Source organism: Streptopelia decaocto, assembly GCF_964273445.1.
Source record: "Streptopelia decaocto genome assembly, chromosome: 3".
Classification (NCBI taxonomy): domain Eukaryota; kingdom Metazoa; phylum Chordata; class Aves; order Columbiformes; family Columbidae; genus Streptopelia; species Streptopelia decaocto.
The window spans coordinates 83,966,645-83,983,354 of record NC_138656.1 but is presented as its reverse complement, the minus strand read 5'-3'; the positions used below and the strand labels follow the sequence as shown (position 1 = coordinate 83,983,354).

Below are 16,710 nucleotides of genomic sequence, written 5' to 3'. Positions count from 1 at the left end.
GCTTGGGATATTAAGATACACCCATCATTTCCTATGCAACATGGAAATACTTGTTTACTAAATACAAAACCCACATTATTTTGGTAAGCCAGTAATTAACTACTAGTTGACCAAAAAAACTTGAAATAAACCACCCTAACTTACATGAACTTCACAGAAAACCATATATTTGGAAAGCAGCAGCTTTCAAACAACATTTGTGCAATAGTAAACCCAAATGCAGCTTCATAACCAAGGCAGAGGTTACAGAATAGAAGATTTCAAAACCTCTAATGCTCCTGTTATGTTTCCATTTTCTACAGAAGTCAGAATTTTAAAGCTGAAAGAACATGAGAAGCTTTTAATGATGAACAGCTCATTTTGATACTACTTTGGTAACCATATATTAAAAAAAAGGAGTTGTACTTTGTATCATTGGCTGGAACTTCTTTCTTATACTATTCTATTTTAAAACGTCCAACCTTTATCAACAAACAGAAATACAACTCAGACCCACAGCCCATGCTGACATTAACATTGCCAAGATTAGCATTTAAGAATCAAGACGTATTAAAGCAAGGGAACATGGACCCTGAATAGTAAACTCTTGCTTCACAATGCTGCCTAGTTCTGAGAATGAATATTAACTTCAACATGCAAATGCTTAAAGCTTTTAAAGATCATCAAATATACCTCAAGCACATGTGTGAAATCTTACCTACAGTCAGGCAGAACTGCAGCACGTGGACGGCCCCTTCCTGTTTCAGGAATTTCATAAACCGAAACAAAAGGTCTTGCTGATCTCTGATCTCCTTTAGCTCCAGTTTCAGGACCTTAGTAGGTTAAAAATGCAGTCAGCCAATTCTTCAACTTTTAGTGAGTACATAAATAATGCAAAGAGCTTTAGAACAAAACAGCAGGTAAAGTAAAACACTTATTCAAAACAGGAAAGGAAATAAGTGTTGCCTTTGCTTACAGATGGTTTCTTATTTCTTGGCTCTGCAAATTTCTGAAGAAATGGAACCAAAGAAGAAGTAGGTTCAGTCGCTTTCTCAGGCTGCAGAAAAAATTACAAGAGACAACTGGGTAAGAAAGCTTCCTTAATGGGTGAACTGCTACTGTTTTAACCTTGTCGGTACTCACTGGACTATCATCAATGAAGATCAGCAGCAAATGATTGACGGTGTCCTGCAGAAAAACACAACACAAAATTACTATTAAAGAAACTCAACAAGCTAAACGAAAATCATTTCCCTACTCTACGTTGTGCCCAAGTTCAAACCTGTGAATATATTAATACTTTAAAAAAACCCACCAAAGCCTGGCAACACGTGAGAATTAACATTTACCGGTCTCTTCAAGTATCTACAAGTCAGGGCATTTCTGAAAAGACCTGCACAGAAACATTCTTTACACAGTGTAGGAAAGCTCTACAAAGTATTTTTACTGTTAGTGCAGTTCTAATGAACTCCTGATCCTTACACAGCTACAGTGCTTTCTGCTTGCAGCTAGGTGATACCTTCAAAAGTACTGCTATTTTGCCTACTAAAATACATGCATAAATAAAACCAAAGATGGCGGTCTTCCACCTTGAGAAATAAATGCCCTCTTATTTGCAGAATTAAGGATAAAAGAACTGATTTCAATACAGCTGCAAAAAAGGCTGGTTTACTTACACTACTATAAAGATACATACAGCTAGAGTTCAATTAATTGAGCTCTTGTCTAAATGTAATTATAGTTATTTGAAGGTGCATATACTAGCACAGCATTCTCCCACTTCACAGGAGTTGTAGTCCTTCATTAAAAGTGCATTCTTAAATGATAATGCCAATACTGTATTTTAGGCAGTTCAGTCAGTTAAGCACTCAAACCAGTTAAAATGAAGAAATAAAAACACTAGCCACAGTATTTCTTTTTTCTTGTAGCCGGTCAAAATGCACAGCAAGTAAGTCATTGTGCATCATTTGCTTTACCACAACATACTTAGTAGGAAAACAGAAATACTGAATAAATTAAGATTATTCCTGTGCTCCAGAGTCTTACAGGATCAGCTAAGAAATCCATTGAGGGAAGGAAAACAGAACCAGGCAAAATCTCTCTTATCAGAAGAGCCAGGGATCTGAAAATTCAAGGGAAAAAAAAATAAATTAGAACTAATACTAGATTGCAAGATTTCCTAAGTGAAGTTTCCAATGTCATTGTATTGTACTGGGAAATACTTTAGTATTTAATTAAAACCTTTAATACTTTAAGTGTGCTAGAATACTTTTAAGACCAATCAAAGAGGTCATAAGCAAAGGCATAAAGAAGATGACTTTGGAGTTCATTCTTTCACTCCCCAAAATTATCATACTACATAGTATGCAGATACTTGAAAGAATACAATTTTGAATAACTTCTATACCTGCACTCTGTTGACTTTGGGGGCAAAATATAAGGAAAAAGAAGTTCGGTAAGTTTTCTTAAGTAGTGAAGTTCATCTCTTCGGCTTCTCAAAGCAACATGGAGTTCTGGTCCATATTCTTCTAAAGCAGCTTGCTGTAAAAATTCTGCATTTTTTACTGCAAGTAAAAAACAGTATTATGAGTTGTTTCACCTTTTTCTTACTGTGAAATACCAGGTGACTGCTTTCCATTTCAGCTAAAAAGTTAATACTTTTAGTACATATACAACTGCCAAAGGGATACAGCCTTGAAACTTTACAAAAGAACCTTGGCTTAGACTTCGAAGTCCAGCTATGTAAAAATAAAACCACACACTAAGAACTCCTTCGCCAAACAACTGCAGTTTGCATGGCTTCCAGAATGTTTTCTCATTTATGATTATTGAAGAATGCAACATCTTGATTCTTCTAAAAAAACCTGCATTGCCCAAAATCTGCATCTCTTGCTTTTTTCCTGATGTCCTTCATGGTCTCCCATTTATCAGGCTTCTACCTATTGACTTGCCTACCACACAATTTGAAATCAGCATAAACTTAAAATTTTTTTCAATCCTGCTGTATCTGTTCCTTCTTAGAACATTTAGAAACAAACATGCAGGAACATATAATTAAAGCACATCTTAAATCAAACCAAAACCAGCATGGGGATCTGCAAGAGCACTGCCTCTTTGAAGTAGCTGTATGGAGTTGAAAGAACACCTGCTTTATCAGATTAAAAACTATACATATTAATTAGAAGCAACAATGTCATATTCCTTTAAACCACTTCCAAGGCAAGAGCTGAGCTATAACAAATCACGACCGGCTGCATTAGCAATCCAGCACAGCCTCCTGCCAAGAATCACACCATTCAGGTACGTAACACGTACTTGTTACCTAGAAGGCTGAAGCTTATTTCCAGTATATTGAATTTAGTGCAGAAGCTTGCTAGCATGTCCTTCAGAACCAAGAACCACAAGCAGTATCAGCTGATATGGGGGATGCAGGAATGTATATTGCCTGAGAAATCTGCCTAGTTGGTGTCACTAACAGCAGAGAGGAGGAATGTGCTCTCTGGCAAGAACAGGTAATGAATCATGGAGGTGTCTGTGCAAAAAGTGAGGAATTACTAATAGACAAAAAGGTAAGAAGAGTAGGAAAAAAGGAAATGCTCCCTAAAGCAGTCATTTGAAAAATGATTTTGAAAATAAATAGAAAAGGCGAGGCTCAACTAGCAACCAAAGCAAGGTCTGAAAGCTGCCTCTAAACCATGTATTAAGGTGGCTGGTTTAGCCATGTTTACTAGAAGGTGCTACTAAAAGTCATTTTCAGTGGCTACTTCACATATCCACCCTCAGAGAATGAGTCTCTTCCTTTAAAACACCAAAGAAAATGGCTATATTTTCAATACCGTTAATCTAAAATATATTTCTTTGCTGCTGAAAAAAGTGTTTCCAACTCCCTAGTAGAAATCGAAGGAAATACGAAATTTAGCAAAAATAGCACTGCAAGAATATCCAGTATCTTGAAATTCTTATTGTGCCATGAAAACCATCTAACATGATCACACTGTGTCTGCTTATTCACGTTATTCATACTAAACTGCTCACAGGACTAACAGCATGTATTTATGGATATCAAGCAGACATTTTGAGGAAATGGAGAGAAGTTCATGATTCCAGTGAAAGTAAACATCTATGCTTAAAAGTTGAATGAAACCACATTTAGTAGATACAGCATTGTGGAACACAGCCACTGAAAAAAAATAAAGATAACTATTTTCCAACAGCGAGTGTACTATTTTCTAAACATTCATTCAATGGAGAATTCTAATATAATTTTTACATTAGACTTGTGAAGATAATTTGGATAATAATCACATATGCTACTGCTCAAAGTCTCTCCATGGCTTATAAAGATAAGCCTAACTTTTCAACATACTGAAAAACTCCATTAACTGCTCATATTAGTGTACAGATGTGAAATGATTCTAGCTATAAGAGTTACAGTACAGTGCAGAGACATACAAAACCTTTCATTTATAACTGGTCATCTGGAATACCGAGGAAAAACTTCAAGAAGCATTGCTAAAGGATCTTGATTGCTCTGAACAGACAAAAAAAATCACATTCCGGTTTACCACACAGAGACAGAAATGTAGCGTTTTCAATGTGGGGAAACGAAAAGTAAAAAACTCAAAGATTATTTGTACTGTAACATTTTCCCTACTTGTCTTTGCATCCTCCAGAAGAAAAAAGCAAAAGGATCACTATTTTTTTTTCTTTTTTTTAAAGACAAGGCAGGGAAGATGAAAAGATTTAGCAAGTATAAGAAGAAACATTCAAAAAGTAACATTTTCACTCGTCCTTTGAAACTGATCACATAGTCATTCTTTACCTTTCTGCCGGGCCTTGGCTATCACTTCAATGTGTTTCATTGCTGCCTTGAGCATTTTCTTTGTCACAACACTTGGAATATCCACCTACAGAATAGTTTTAAAATAAAAACCGGAATTGTTCTAGTGTTTTTTTTTTCCCCAAAATTTATTACAGACAAGAACAATCAAGTGTATTAATTTATTTATATGTCCCCATTCTAACCATGATATGAACCCTTAAGAAACAACCCATGAATTCTCCAGATGAACTGACAGTACACTCATTCTTCTGGGCAAAGCATACAACATCATGTAGAAATAAATGCTATAAACAATACTGTTAACACATTTATTGTCAGTTTGTTCCCATTATGATTCTTCCATTGCAATAACTATAGTAATACAGCTTGATTTCTAAGTCACAGTATGCAAAGCCTACTTCTGCGTGAAGATTTGACCACCACCAAAAGCAGGTTCACTATGCTCTGCTTCTAGTGCTTGTGTACCTCAACCCTCGGCAATCACGTCCTCGAGCACTAAAAGTAAAATGACACCCTCTTCTCTATGTATGTGCAGAAAAAAATGTTACAGGTGATGGCAGAACCACAAGAAAATCCGAGTTACTGAGTCAAGACCACTGTAAGTGCCAACAACACTACCAGATGATCATAAGCTGAACGAAAACAAAGCATTTGACACAGTCTCCCACAGCATTCTCATAGCTAAACTGAGGAAGTGCAGTCTGGATGATCGGGTAGTGAGGTGGACTGCGAACTGGCTGAAGGAAAGAAGCCAGAGAGTCATGGTCAATGGGGCAGAGTCTCGTTGGAGGCCTGTATCTAGTGCAGTGCCTCAGGGGTCAGTGCTGGGGCCAGTACTGTTCAACATATTCATCAATGACTTGGATGAGGGAATAGAGTGCACTATCAGCAAGTTTGCTGATGACACCAAGCTGGAAGGAGTGGCTGACACACCAGAAGGCTGTGCTGCCATCCAGCGGGACCTGGACAGGCTGGAGAGTTGGGCAGGGAAAAATTTAATGAAATATAACAAGGGCAAATGTAGAGTATTGCATCTGGGCAGGAACAACGCCAGGTTCCAGTATAAGTTGGGGAATGATCCATTAGAGAGCAGTGTAGGGGAGAGGGACCTGGGGATCCTGGTGGACAGCAGGATGACCATGAGCCAGCACTGTGCCCTTGTGGCCAAAAGGGCCAATGGCATCCTGGGGTGTATTAGAAGGGGGGTGGTTAGTAGGTCAAAAGAGGTTCTCCTTCCTCTCTACTCTGCCCTGGTGAGACCGCATCTGGAATATTGTGTCCAGTTCTGGGCTCCTCAGTTAAGAAGGACAGGGAACTGCTGGAGAGAGTCCAGTGCAGGGCAACCAAGATGATTAAGGGAGTGGAGCACCTCCCTTATAAGGAAAGACTGAGGGAGCTGGGTCTCTTTAGTTTGAAGAGGAGACTGAGGGGTGACCTTATTAATGTTCATCAATATACAAAGGGTGAGTGTCACAAGGATGGAGCCAGGCTCTTTTCGGTGACAAACAATGATAGGACAAGGGGCAATGGGTTTAAACTGGAACATAAGAGGTTCCACTTAAACTTGAAAAGAAACTTCTTCTCAGTGAGGGTAATGGAGCACTGGAACAGGCTGCCCAGGGAGGTTGTGGAGTCTCCTACTCTGGAGACATTCAAAACCCGCCTGGACACTTTCCTGTGTAGCCTCATCTAGGTGTTCCTGCTCTGGCAGGGGGATTGGACTAGATGATCTTTCGAGGTCCCTTCCAATCCCTAGCATTCTATGATTCTCTGATTCTATGAAAAACTATGGATGATTTAATCAGGGATTAAGAGAGTCCTGCGTTTATACTTTCCTTGATGGTTATAAAAATGAAAGAAGAGTTACAGAACAAAATTCAGGCACAAATGGACCCTCAGGATGTCTTAGCACAACCTCCTGCTCAAAGCAGACTCAGATTAGGGTGCTCAGGACTGTATCCACTCTGATGTTAAAAACCTCCTGAGATGAACAGCCACCTCCTCATGGGTCAAATGCTCAAGCCCAAACCATCTTGGTGGCCCCCTGGTTGAAGCTCCTCCACTCTATCAATGTCTCTTTTGTAGTGGGGAGCCCAAACCAGAATGCAGTGTCCTAGATGCAATCTAAAGAACTTCAAGTAAAGGCAGGTAATCAATTTCTTTCCTCTTTCAACACTGTAGTAGACACAATCGACTTTTGACAAAAATTTCAACCAGATTTCAACGTACACCACACCACTTTCCCTTCAAAGCCCATAACCAACCCAGAAACGGCCACAACAAGAAAAATCCAGATTAAAAAAAAAAAAAAGAGAAAGAGAATTATTTCAGCATATACTTCAGAGCTGACTGGTCTGAGGTGCTTGTTTCTTTGTTCAACAACCATGCCCCAAAAAATCCTCCTAGGTAGCCTTAAATAGAAAACAAAGGAATTATTTTCACTGAAGTGATTACTAATTTTAAGTCTTAATTCAAAAGCTGAAGATTCTTTGGCAAAAAAGTATAAAGATATATCCTCAAAAAAGAAAAAAAAAAAAAAAAGGAAAAAAAAAAAAGTCTGTTTTTTCTTACACATAGTAGTTCCTGAATCTAAAAATGTTATCTCTATTAGCCGGAACTATTGTTTTCAAGCATTTAATAAAAAATCCAAATCCAAAGTACAGCTGTTTGGCAAAGGCACATGATAATTTTATTTCACAATCAGTGATGAATTTCTCCTCAAATGGGGTTATAAAGGACACCGCATCAGAGCTGAAAGGCTATAAAATATTCTGTCATAACCCTTTTCAGCTAATTACTGCAGCTTTAAATTAGGATTTCTAGGATGAAAAAAGTTCATATTTTATTTGTAACTTGCATATAAACTCTGATTTCTATGTACAACATTTTCAGTAGTATATGCATCACAACCATTAATTGAGGCTGTCTGAATCTGTATGTGTGTGTGTGCACACAGAAACAACTGTTCAGTAGGAAAAAAAAAAGTATGAGCTGAGAAATATAGCATAGCATGAGACATGGTGCTCCCCTGCATGACTGAGCATGCCAAATTTCAATTTTGTTCCAAAACACAAAGCTACTATGAGCATATTTTTGCTTGAGATACCTGTACCACTTCAGACAAGGACACAAAATATATTATATTATAGATACAAATAAATCTACACATTTGTAATGAGAAATGCCTTTCTGTGATGACCTTTATTTTGTAGTTTCTCTCACAATGCTTAATACTTGTACAATTTTTTTTTTGTTGCACATATTGTCTACCCATATACACAGAATTTAAGATATTACATTTACTCTACTGCTGTCAGAGGCAGATAGGATAAATTAACACTCTACTTAAGGATGTCATAGCTTATCTAACATGATTAATCCTTGTTACGTGATCAATAGAGGAGACATCATCATTTTCTGAATCAACAATGGATCTATGAACAATGCAACTAACACCTGCACGTATTACAACCACACATTAAATTTTAAGACCTTGCTCTATATTTCCACTTTGAAAGATTTTCCCCACTTTCAAACCTCCATATAACATCTGCACTATACAGACATTTCGTAATCTTCCCCCATGTTCACTTTAAAAAGCAACATGCTTGAGCTAGAGTAAACAAGAAAGTCATCTGGATTCGATATATAACAGGGACAGAATCAGGCTGTTAATCAGCCATGATACAGTACACGTACAACTTCTAGCTCAGGAAATACTGCTGTTACAAAGGAGGGGAAAAAAGACACATACTCATGGCAGTTGTTCCAACAGAGGGGCCAGCACAGAATAAATCTGGAAACCAAGTTAGTAACTATTCCTGCTTAGAACAGCCAGAAAGTGAGAAGCAGTTCCTGTAAAACAGGCTTGAAGCACTTTAACAGAAAAAGAGTATATGTGCTAATATATTAAACACAGTGAATAAAAAAATTAAACCTTTAGTCTTCTGAATGGTTCTTAAGAGCTACATTAATTTAAGAACCGCACCAGTTTCAATTCTTATAGTAAGCTATTCATTTAATGACAGTCTGTTCTTCACTGACAACGTAAGGACCTTGTCTTCATTTAAAAGAGTCAAGCAAACAGAAGCTATGAGACAGGTACACTGCTAACCATTCTCTAATGGTTCTTTTTCAATAATTCTCAAAACTGTTTCCACTTGGATTAAGTCACTAAAAGATCATTCAACGGTTTTAATAATGCATTGCACTAGTGTAAAAAAAAAAATGTATCTGTCTGCAAGTATCACAGAATGGTTTGGGTTGGAAGGGACCTTCAAAGGTCATCTAGTCCAATCCCCTGCATTGAGCAGGGACATCTTCAACTAGATCAGGTTGCTGAGAACCCCGTCCAACCTGATACTGAACACTTCCAACGGTGAATCTTCAAATATGGTTTATAACCAGGAATGGGATCAGCTCCAGAATGAGGGAAGAGATAACACAAAGAAGAAACTTAGATGGAATCGGCCCACACTCTCTGTAAGACTGAATTTGGAATCACCATTTAAAAAAAAAATGAAAAATAAAGAACTTGCTATAGATGGATATCAGTTATTTCTGATGGGAAAAAAAAAATGTTAATACCTTTATGTCACCTTACCTTGTGAATTCTCCGAACTAATACAGATGCAAAAAAACGCAGTGTGCCTCTCAGTTCATCCACTGAGGATTCATCATCAGTAATATTTCTGCAGTGTGGTAAAGCATGTCATGTAAGAAAGAGAGAATAAAACACATTTATATTAATTGAAGGACAATATATTTGGCACTAGTAAAAGCTGGAATAAGAATATTCAACTGTGACACTTCAACTGGTATTAACTGAAATGAAAGCTACCAAGTGTGGGCAGAGAGTAAGCAGTCTTCTATTAGAGTAAAATACACAGCAATCCCACTATGTTTGTTCACACAACAATGATTTAAGAAATATGTCAGTGAAACGGAATAACATACCAATTCTTGTTCTAATATACTGTCTGCATGATTTTGACTGTGTAAAATCTAACTCAGTTTCCACATAGGTGAATGTTTTCAAGTTCAGCAGCATGAAGTGAAACTGAATTAAGACTGGTAGAGCCTTTGGAATAAGAGCAAGCACATAACACAGTCAAGCTAGTCAAAATTGGATTTTCCGTACTGCATTCTACAAGACCTTCTATACTCCAAGATTTCCAATAATTTTCTTCTGGTTTAGTATAAATTTGGCTTTGTTAACCTCTTTTGTTTAAGTTTTACTATAAAATTGGTAGTTTCTCATGTAGTTCTTAATTAAGTAGGTACATCTCTCAAATTTCAGCTCAGCTTCTTCCAACAGAAAACTTTCATAGGTATTTTCTCAACAAGTTATAATACTTAGAAGCCATATAATACAATAATATTATCTTTTCTTAGATATAAAATTGGGCCTATTTCTGGTCTAAACAGAGACTGCCATCTCCTAGAAGATAAAAGAAAGCATAGCACAGGAAACCGACAATGACAGAACTTATTTTTTAAAAGTTGGTCTATTTTTGATGTAATGTGAAATGTGAAACCATCAATTACAAGAAAACAAAACAAGAACCTCAATCTATAGCCACTTGGAACAGAACTGAAATTATTTAACAAGGTTTCTGGTTGGAAATAAAGAAATAAAGAGGAATTTAAACAGATTCCCAAATCACTATGTCAAAGTATCATCTAAATTTTTATCTGGCTTGCCAGTTTTCATCTGCCTCAATAAAGCATGTTCAGTGAAAAGTCACTGTAAAAATACTTGAAGTTGGTTAATGAAGAAAAATATCTAACTCCATGTCTTTTTTGGGAACCTGAATGAAAATGGGAAACATGCTAAGTCTTAGACACACAAACTGTAACTAAACTCAGTGCAAAAAGAGAACTCGATAGCAGCATTCCACAAAATGCAACAGAAAGAATAAACATCTACCAGCACTTAAGCATATATGGATGTTACAGTATGACTAAAGATACTGGTGAAACTGCATTGTAATAGCTGAATAATGACACAACAAATAAAGTTACATTCTGCCTTAGCCAATGACCACATGTAAAAGCCATCACCGTTTCTGGTAATAAATAAGTTTGCATACGTAGTAAATGCAAACATTATTTGCATTAAAAAAAAAAAAATCAGTGCAAGCAACAACAGTATATTTGAAAAATGAAAATGTTATGCTTATAACATCATTTTACGTTATTAAGCATCACATTTTTTAAAGCTAGGTTATATGGCATTCAAATGCATGTTGAACTGGTACAGATACTGGTGACCTGACCGTCAAAGTCTGCAACTAATTGCATGAAAAAGCACCTCAAAGAAAGCAGCCGGGCATAAGGAATACAACCATCCTCCAACAGCACATCATACGCAGATATCAGCACTGTAGGGGAAAGTTTGATTCGTTTTAAGATCAGCAGCTGACATTTTGGAAGCAGTACGGTTAACAAATACCCCCAGTGTCAAGGGAAGCCAAGTGATTAGCAAACAAATTGTATGGCTGTATTACTAGTAATTGACAGACATGAAGTAATTTGGACCAAGAAGTCATTTTATTGTCACTTGGATAACCAGTTTCTTGGCTAGTTCTACTTGGACATAACTTTATGCCACGTACTTTCACAACGCGCTATAGGTTCGCAGAGACGTTCTTTTAATCACCAGCAGACTTAATATTGGTAAAAAAACCCAAAAAACAACAACATCAAGAACATGTAAAATCTCAAATCTTTAGTGATACAGCAAAAGGTTCAAATAATTCACTTGGAAACATTTAAAAAATTGGCTGCGTTTTCCCAGAATTTGAGGAAAAACTTAAAAACACAACTATCAGTATAATGGAGAGATATTTGCTAAAGGAAAAGGCTCAGTCCATTAATTATAAACAGTTACCATGTCCAATGTCTGAAAAGAGATACACCCAACTGCTATTGCATGCAAAGTCTTATGGGATCTACTCATAAATGAAAACCATATACAAATAACAAAGTGATTTTTTTCCTTTGTGTTGCCAATTATTCTTATGAAATCCTATCAAAAAGATGAAGAAAACAAGTTACAAGCTGATAAAACTGTAAAGCTATGGTTTGTAACTCAACAAATATCCTGATTTTTTTCTTGCATTATTTGCATTTAAAATAGAAGCAGCTACATATGTGAAAACACTGGTTTTAGTCACTATAAAAAAAATGTTTTCATAGTAATGTATTACAAAAATGTGGTAATTACTGGATTCTAGTCTAATTTGAGAGAACTGGAGTAGCAGTAGCACCAATGACTAAAAAAATTCAGTAAGCATAGTGACTCATCCAAACTTTAAACTCTCCTATTTAAAATGAGGTTTGTATTATACAAGCAAAATATGACACAGTTTTATTGCACAGGATACAGCATAAGTAATAGACTCAAATCAGTGTTTTGTAGCTCTGCAAACTTGGATTACTTACAGCTATGCTCTATTCTTCTCCTATAGTTGAAATAATTCTTAAAAACCAAATATTTAAATATAACCAACAGAAATACTTTGAAAAATACCAAACAAATTGCACACAGGACTAACTACCTATTTTCACTGAATTTTAAGTACTAATCTTTAGTCCTCTAAACTCATCAAAGTTTAGGGATGTTTGTCTCTGAATTTTAACCTGTTAATAAAATATTACAAATTCTTCCACAGTTTATTAATGAAACATGAAACACAGCTTTTCCCTGTTTACAGCACTTCATTTCCTGAGCAATAAATCTATTATTTTATCTTGCAACATACATTTCTGGTAAGTGTTACGCTGCCCAGGCTTCTGAGCAAGATACATCATGTTACCTCTCTAATGTCCAGAGTACGCAAGGTGCTGCAAGTTGCATCTGCTGGCAGAGCACAAAAAATAAAATAGAGGAAAAAAAAAGAAGAAAAAAAAAGAGAGGTAGCTTCTGTACAAATCCATTCACTTGAAAGGTGGGTGGCTAGTGTAAGGAATTATGCCCAGATGTGTCTGCCAGGCAAAGCAGCAAACTGTTTCACCAACCTAGTCTGAATTGCCTGCTGGTTGTTATCCACACTGCTAAGTAAGGGTAGTCTGGATGTAAAGGCTTCTGCCTTGGCTCTATGAAGAATTAATCGGAGTCAGTGAGGTTTGTTAGCTCAGAAAAAACATTTCATGAATGCAGGAGTCCTTTCTCTCAGGTGAGCTGAGCTACACAAACAGTGTAAGTACACCCAAGCAGAAGTCAGAACTAACGTGGCTCAGTGAGACAGACCTCAAACAGCTGCACACAGACACAGCTCTGACCTCCCTGCATGACTGCTGCTGGAAATACAGGAAAGCACAGAAACACCTTGATGTCTAGAGGGAATGAGACCAGGTCTGACATTACTACTCTTAAGCCACTACTCTTAAATGCAGGAGTAGTTACTTTATACAGTCCTAAAATGACATTTGGCCCTTTGAAGGCAACCGCGAGGCTGATGTGGCCCTCATTGAAAATGAGTTGGACACCCCTGTCTTAAGCTGGAACTAGTAAGCCTTTCGGGACCAAGTTGTTTCCTGCAGAACTACTCAGATCCCACTGCACCACAGCTCGCTGAACTCACGGTACTCCAGGCTCATGGAAAGCTTATATAGGTCTGGTCAGCATGGTGTGAATTTACAGAGCTAGCTCAAAATCCAGAGGTGCAGCTCTTTGAAACTAAAGACAGTGCAGGAACACCTACACAGCTCACCACGGTGCAAGATGCAGCTGCCTGGCTGGCTCCATACTGAGTATATTCTGCACTGCACTTCTAGCTATGCAAATTACTATCCCCACCATACGATGTATTTCAGAATTCCACCATCTTTGGTGTCAGCAAGGTAATATGTGGAGTCCAAGTTTCCTTGTCAGTCCAAAACAAAGATATTGAAGACGCCTTCCACTTGCCAAAAAATCCTATCTAATTTCAAACTATGAAATACAGAAGATGCTTCCCTCACTTTTTTTACTTTATCAAACAGCTCAATAGAACATGCTCTGGCCTTCTGTATTTGACAGTGAAAACCTCGTGTTTTCCAACTTGATCACTCACAATACACGGTGCTAAAGCTCCCTCTGCTGTTTGCATAAGCAGTTAAGCTTTGTATTTCAGTATTCATCACAGAAAGACAGATGTGAAACAAGTAGGTATCAACCACAATTAAATTCCAAGTAGGGAAACAAGTCTGCCCAGAAAAATTTAGATCCCAGAGAGACAGGAGAAAAGCCCAGTATAAATGGAAAAATGTATACATTTCTTTTAGCACAAAATTGAACACTTCCATCCAATGAAAAAGTCAAATTCAGAATTGAGGCAAAATGTTGTTTTAACACACTAGTGCCAGCATAAACAATTAAAAAAATGTTAATATCTTCTTGCAAAGTACTCTGAAGCACTAATTAATATATAAAAGTGCAAGGCAAAATAAAAGAAAAAAGAATTAGCCATAGTCTTTTCTTCATAGACTATGTTTAAGTTATTTACACAGTACTGCTCTATTCAGATCAGCATAACCACTCTCAGCCTTAAAACTTAGCAAATGAACAAATGCTCTGCAATAAGGTGGCCACAACATGTATTCAGAATACCTTTTCTATATTAAAAGTGGAATTTTTATTTTAAAACACAGTAAAGTGACTTTTTTAAAAAAAAAGTAATATGAAAGATCAGTATGCTTCTAATCTGGAAACAAATTTCTGGAGGTTTTTGAGGTTTTCCATTGGTTTTAATTAAGCCATAAGTACTTCCAAGTAAGGGTTATTAGAAAATTAACATATAAAATTAATAATCTGAAAGTGGGTTTAGGATGCAATACCAATTTCAGAACCACCTCTATTGTGTCTAAATTACTAAAAGATCTGTTCTACTCTGCTAAGAGGCAATAAAATTATGAAACTGTAGCCTTAAAAGTATGCTCTATATTTAAGAAACAAAAATGTTTCTTTTTGGGTGACTATTTCTTAAACAATTTGACAGATATTTATGATATTTGAAAATAGTAACTTTTAGGTAAAGCTCATACCTGTACCAGGGATAAACAAAGTTCTCCAGCACCAACTCAAGCACCTGTGCAGAACAAAGACAACCACATTACAAAGTAAACAGTTTACTGTAAATCCTTGCTAGAAGAGTTAAAAACACAAACACCTTCCAAAACTCATAAAGCATAATTCACACATCATAAAATGTTAATGTACAAACGTGTACATTGCGATCCTATAGTGAGGTGAATAGTTTTGCATAATGATCAGTACTCTGGGCAAACAGCAACAGTGATGGTTTCATCAGGTATCAACGTGAAAAGGCTGCCACCGGTACTAGCAACAAGACAAACCACATGCTGTGGCAACTCTGCTAAGCGAACACTACGAAAAATGTAACCTTACCTCAAATAGCTCTTCCCTGATTTTTCAGATCAGTCCCTGTTCTTTTCTGATGTACCGTGAAGCATCCCACAGGAACAGTGACCCATCCTACACTTACATCTCCATCCTTTTTCATCGAAACCTCTGGCTTCTCCAGCTCTCTCCCACAGTCAAAGTGGGACAGTCAACCTTGTATGTTCACCATTCACAAAAAAGATGAATCCTAAAAAGAAATATCTAGAAAAGCCATTCTCCCTTCTCCACATCCTGCACCAGAGGTTTCAGCAAAGTTTACCTTATGGCCCAGCCATCTCCTGACATCCCAACCAGAGCACCTCCCAAAATCCCTGTCCTATCCTCATGGCCTTCTCCATCCTCCTCCCAGCCCCTGTATATCCCACCTACATGGATCTCTGTAGGAGAATCTTTCCCACCCTTTCCATAAAATCTGTTCCTCATGGGTCAAGCCTGCGGTTGCCTTTTCCATGCCAGAAAACCTGGGCTAACCAGAAAAAAACAGTGCTGTTGCAGCCATGCCACCAGCACGCCCTGCTTCAGCTTGGCTTCCAACATCACAGCAGGAAGGGAGGCTGGGGAAGTGACAACCAATGGGCTGCCACCACCATACACACAAGGTGTACTGCTAGCCAGACTGCAGCTCTGTTGCCTCTCCTCACACCTACACAGAAGTTTCAAGTAACTGTTACAGTCCTTCCACCATGATTAGCAAAAAGAAAACTTCTGAAAGGAAGGGAAAAAAATCAGACAGTGCCAAGAAAAAAAGAAAAACAAGAGGTAGGAGAAGGAAGGACAAAATTTTATTGAGATTTCTCCTCCTTCACTACAATACCAAGATACGCTCCAATACTACCTTCTCCTGTCACAGTCTGCCCCTCAGCTGGAATCACTGCTTTGGAGATCAGTTCGTGCTTGGCAGCATCAATGCTGATCAGGGTAGTAAGAGAGAATAAATGTGTTGCTCCATAGGGCTGCTGTGCTGTGTTCTATAGAAGGAAAAGTTTTGCAAAAGAAGTCACTGTGTTCAAAGAAAAATGTAAAATCTGTTTGAAAGAAAAGCTGAACGTAACAGCTGATGTGCAAGCATCATTTATGAGAATAAGCGTACCTCTTCCTACAAGATTTGCTGCTGTGCTCATTCACACTGTGTGCACTGCAAGAATTCAAGACTTGCTAAATTTATACTATCTTCAGGGCACTACATGCCTCTGCTCTACTCATTATTATAAAAACACACTCAGTAAAATGCACACCACAGCCTTCTAAATTCCTCTGAATTCTTCAGACGTGAACAGTTGATGAATACTCTTTTTATGTTGACGCTACTAATATTATCACCTACTCAAATTTTATAAGATAGTCTGTCTTTCACAATTGTTCCATTTCAGTGATTCACCTCCCTTTATTTTTAAGGGTGAAGAAGTTCCTTCACCTTCTCTCTGATGGAATGTTTCCCAGTTTGGGATGACTTCAGATGTCTGTGTTGTGGACCATACAA

General features: G+C 37.4%; 1 protein-coding gene across 2 annotated transcripts in view; it reads right to left on the bottom strand.

Moving 5' to 3' along the window:
- The window catches only part of SNX14 (sorting nexin 14), a 53,755-nt gene that overhangs the window by 29,890 nt on the left and 7,155 nt on the right, over positions 1 to 16,710 (bottom strand). For both annotated transcript variants that reach the window (XM_082048235.1, XM_082048236.1), the window contains exons 5-12: positions 14,852 to 14,895; positions 9,426 to 9,513; positions 4,802 to 4,886; positions 2,387 to 2,543; positions 2,026 to 2,101; positions 1,123 to 1,167; positions 956 to 1,036; positions 698 to 812 (exon numbers count right to left, since the gene is read on the bottom strand). In XM_082048235.1, coding sequence (XP_081904361.1) covers positions 698 to 812; positions 956 to 1,036; positions 1,123 to 1,167; positions 2,026 to 2,101; positions 2,387 to 2,543; positions 4,802 to 4,886; positions 9,426 to 9,513; positions 14,852 to 14,895 — 691 coding nt within the window. The remainder of the gene's footprint in view (positions 1 to 697; positions 813 to 955; positions 1,037 to 1,122; positions 1,168 to 2,025; positions 2,102 to 2,386; positions 2,544 to 4,801; positions 4,887 to 9,425; positions 9,514 to 14,851; positions 14,896 to 16,710) is intronic.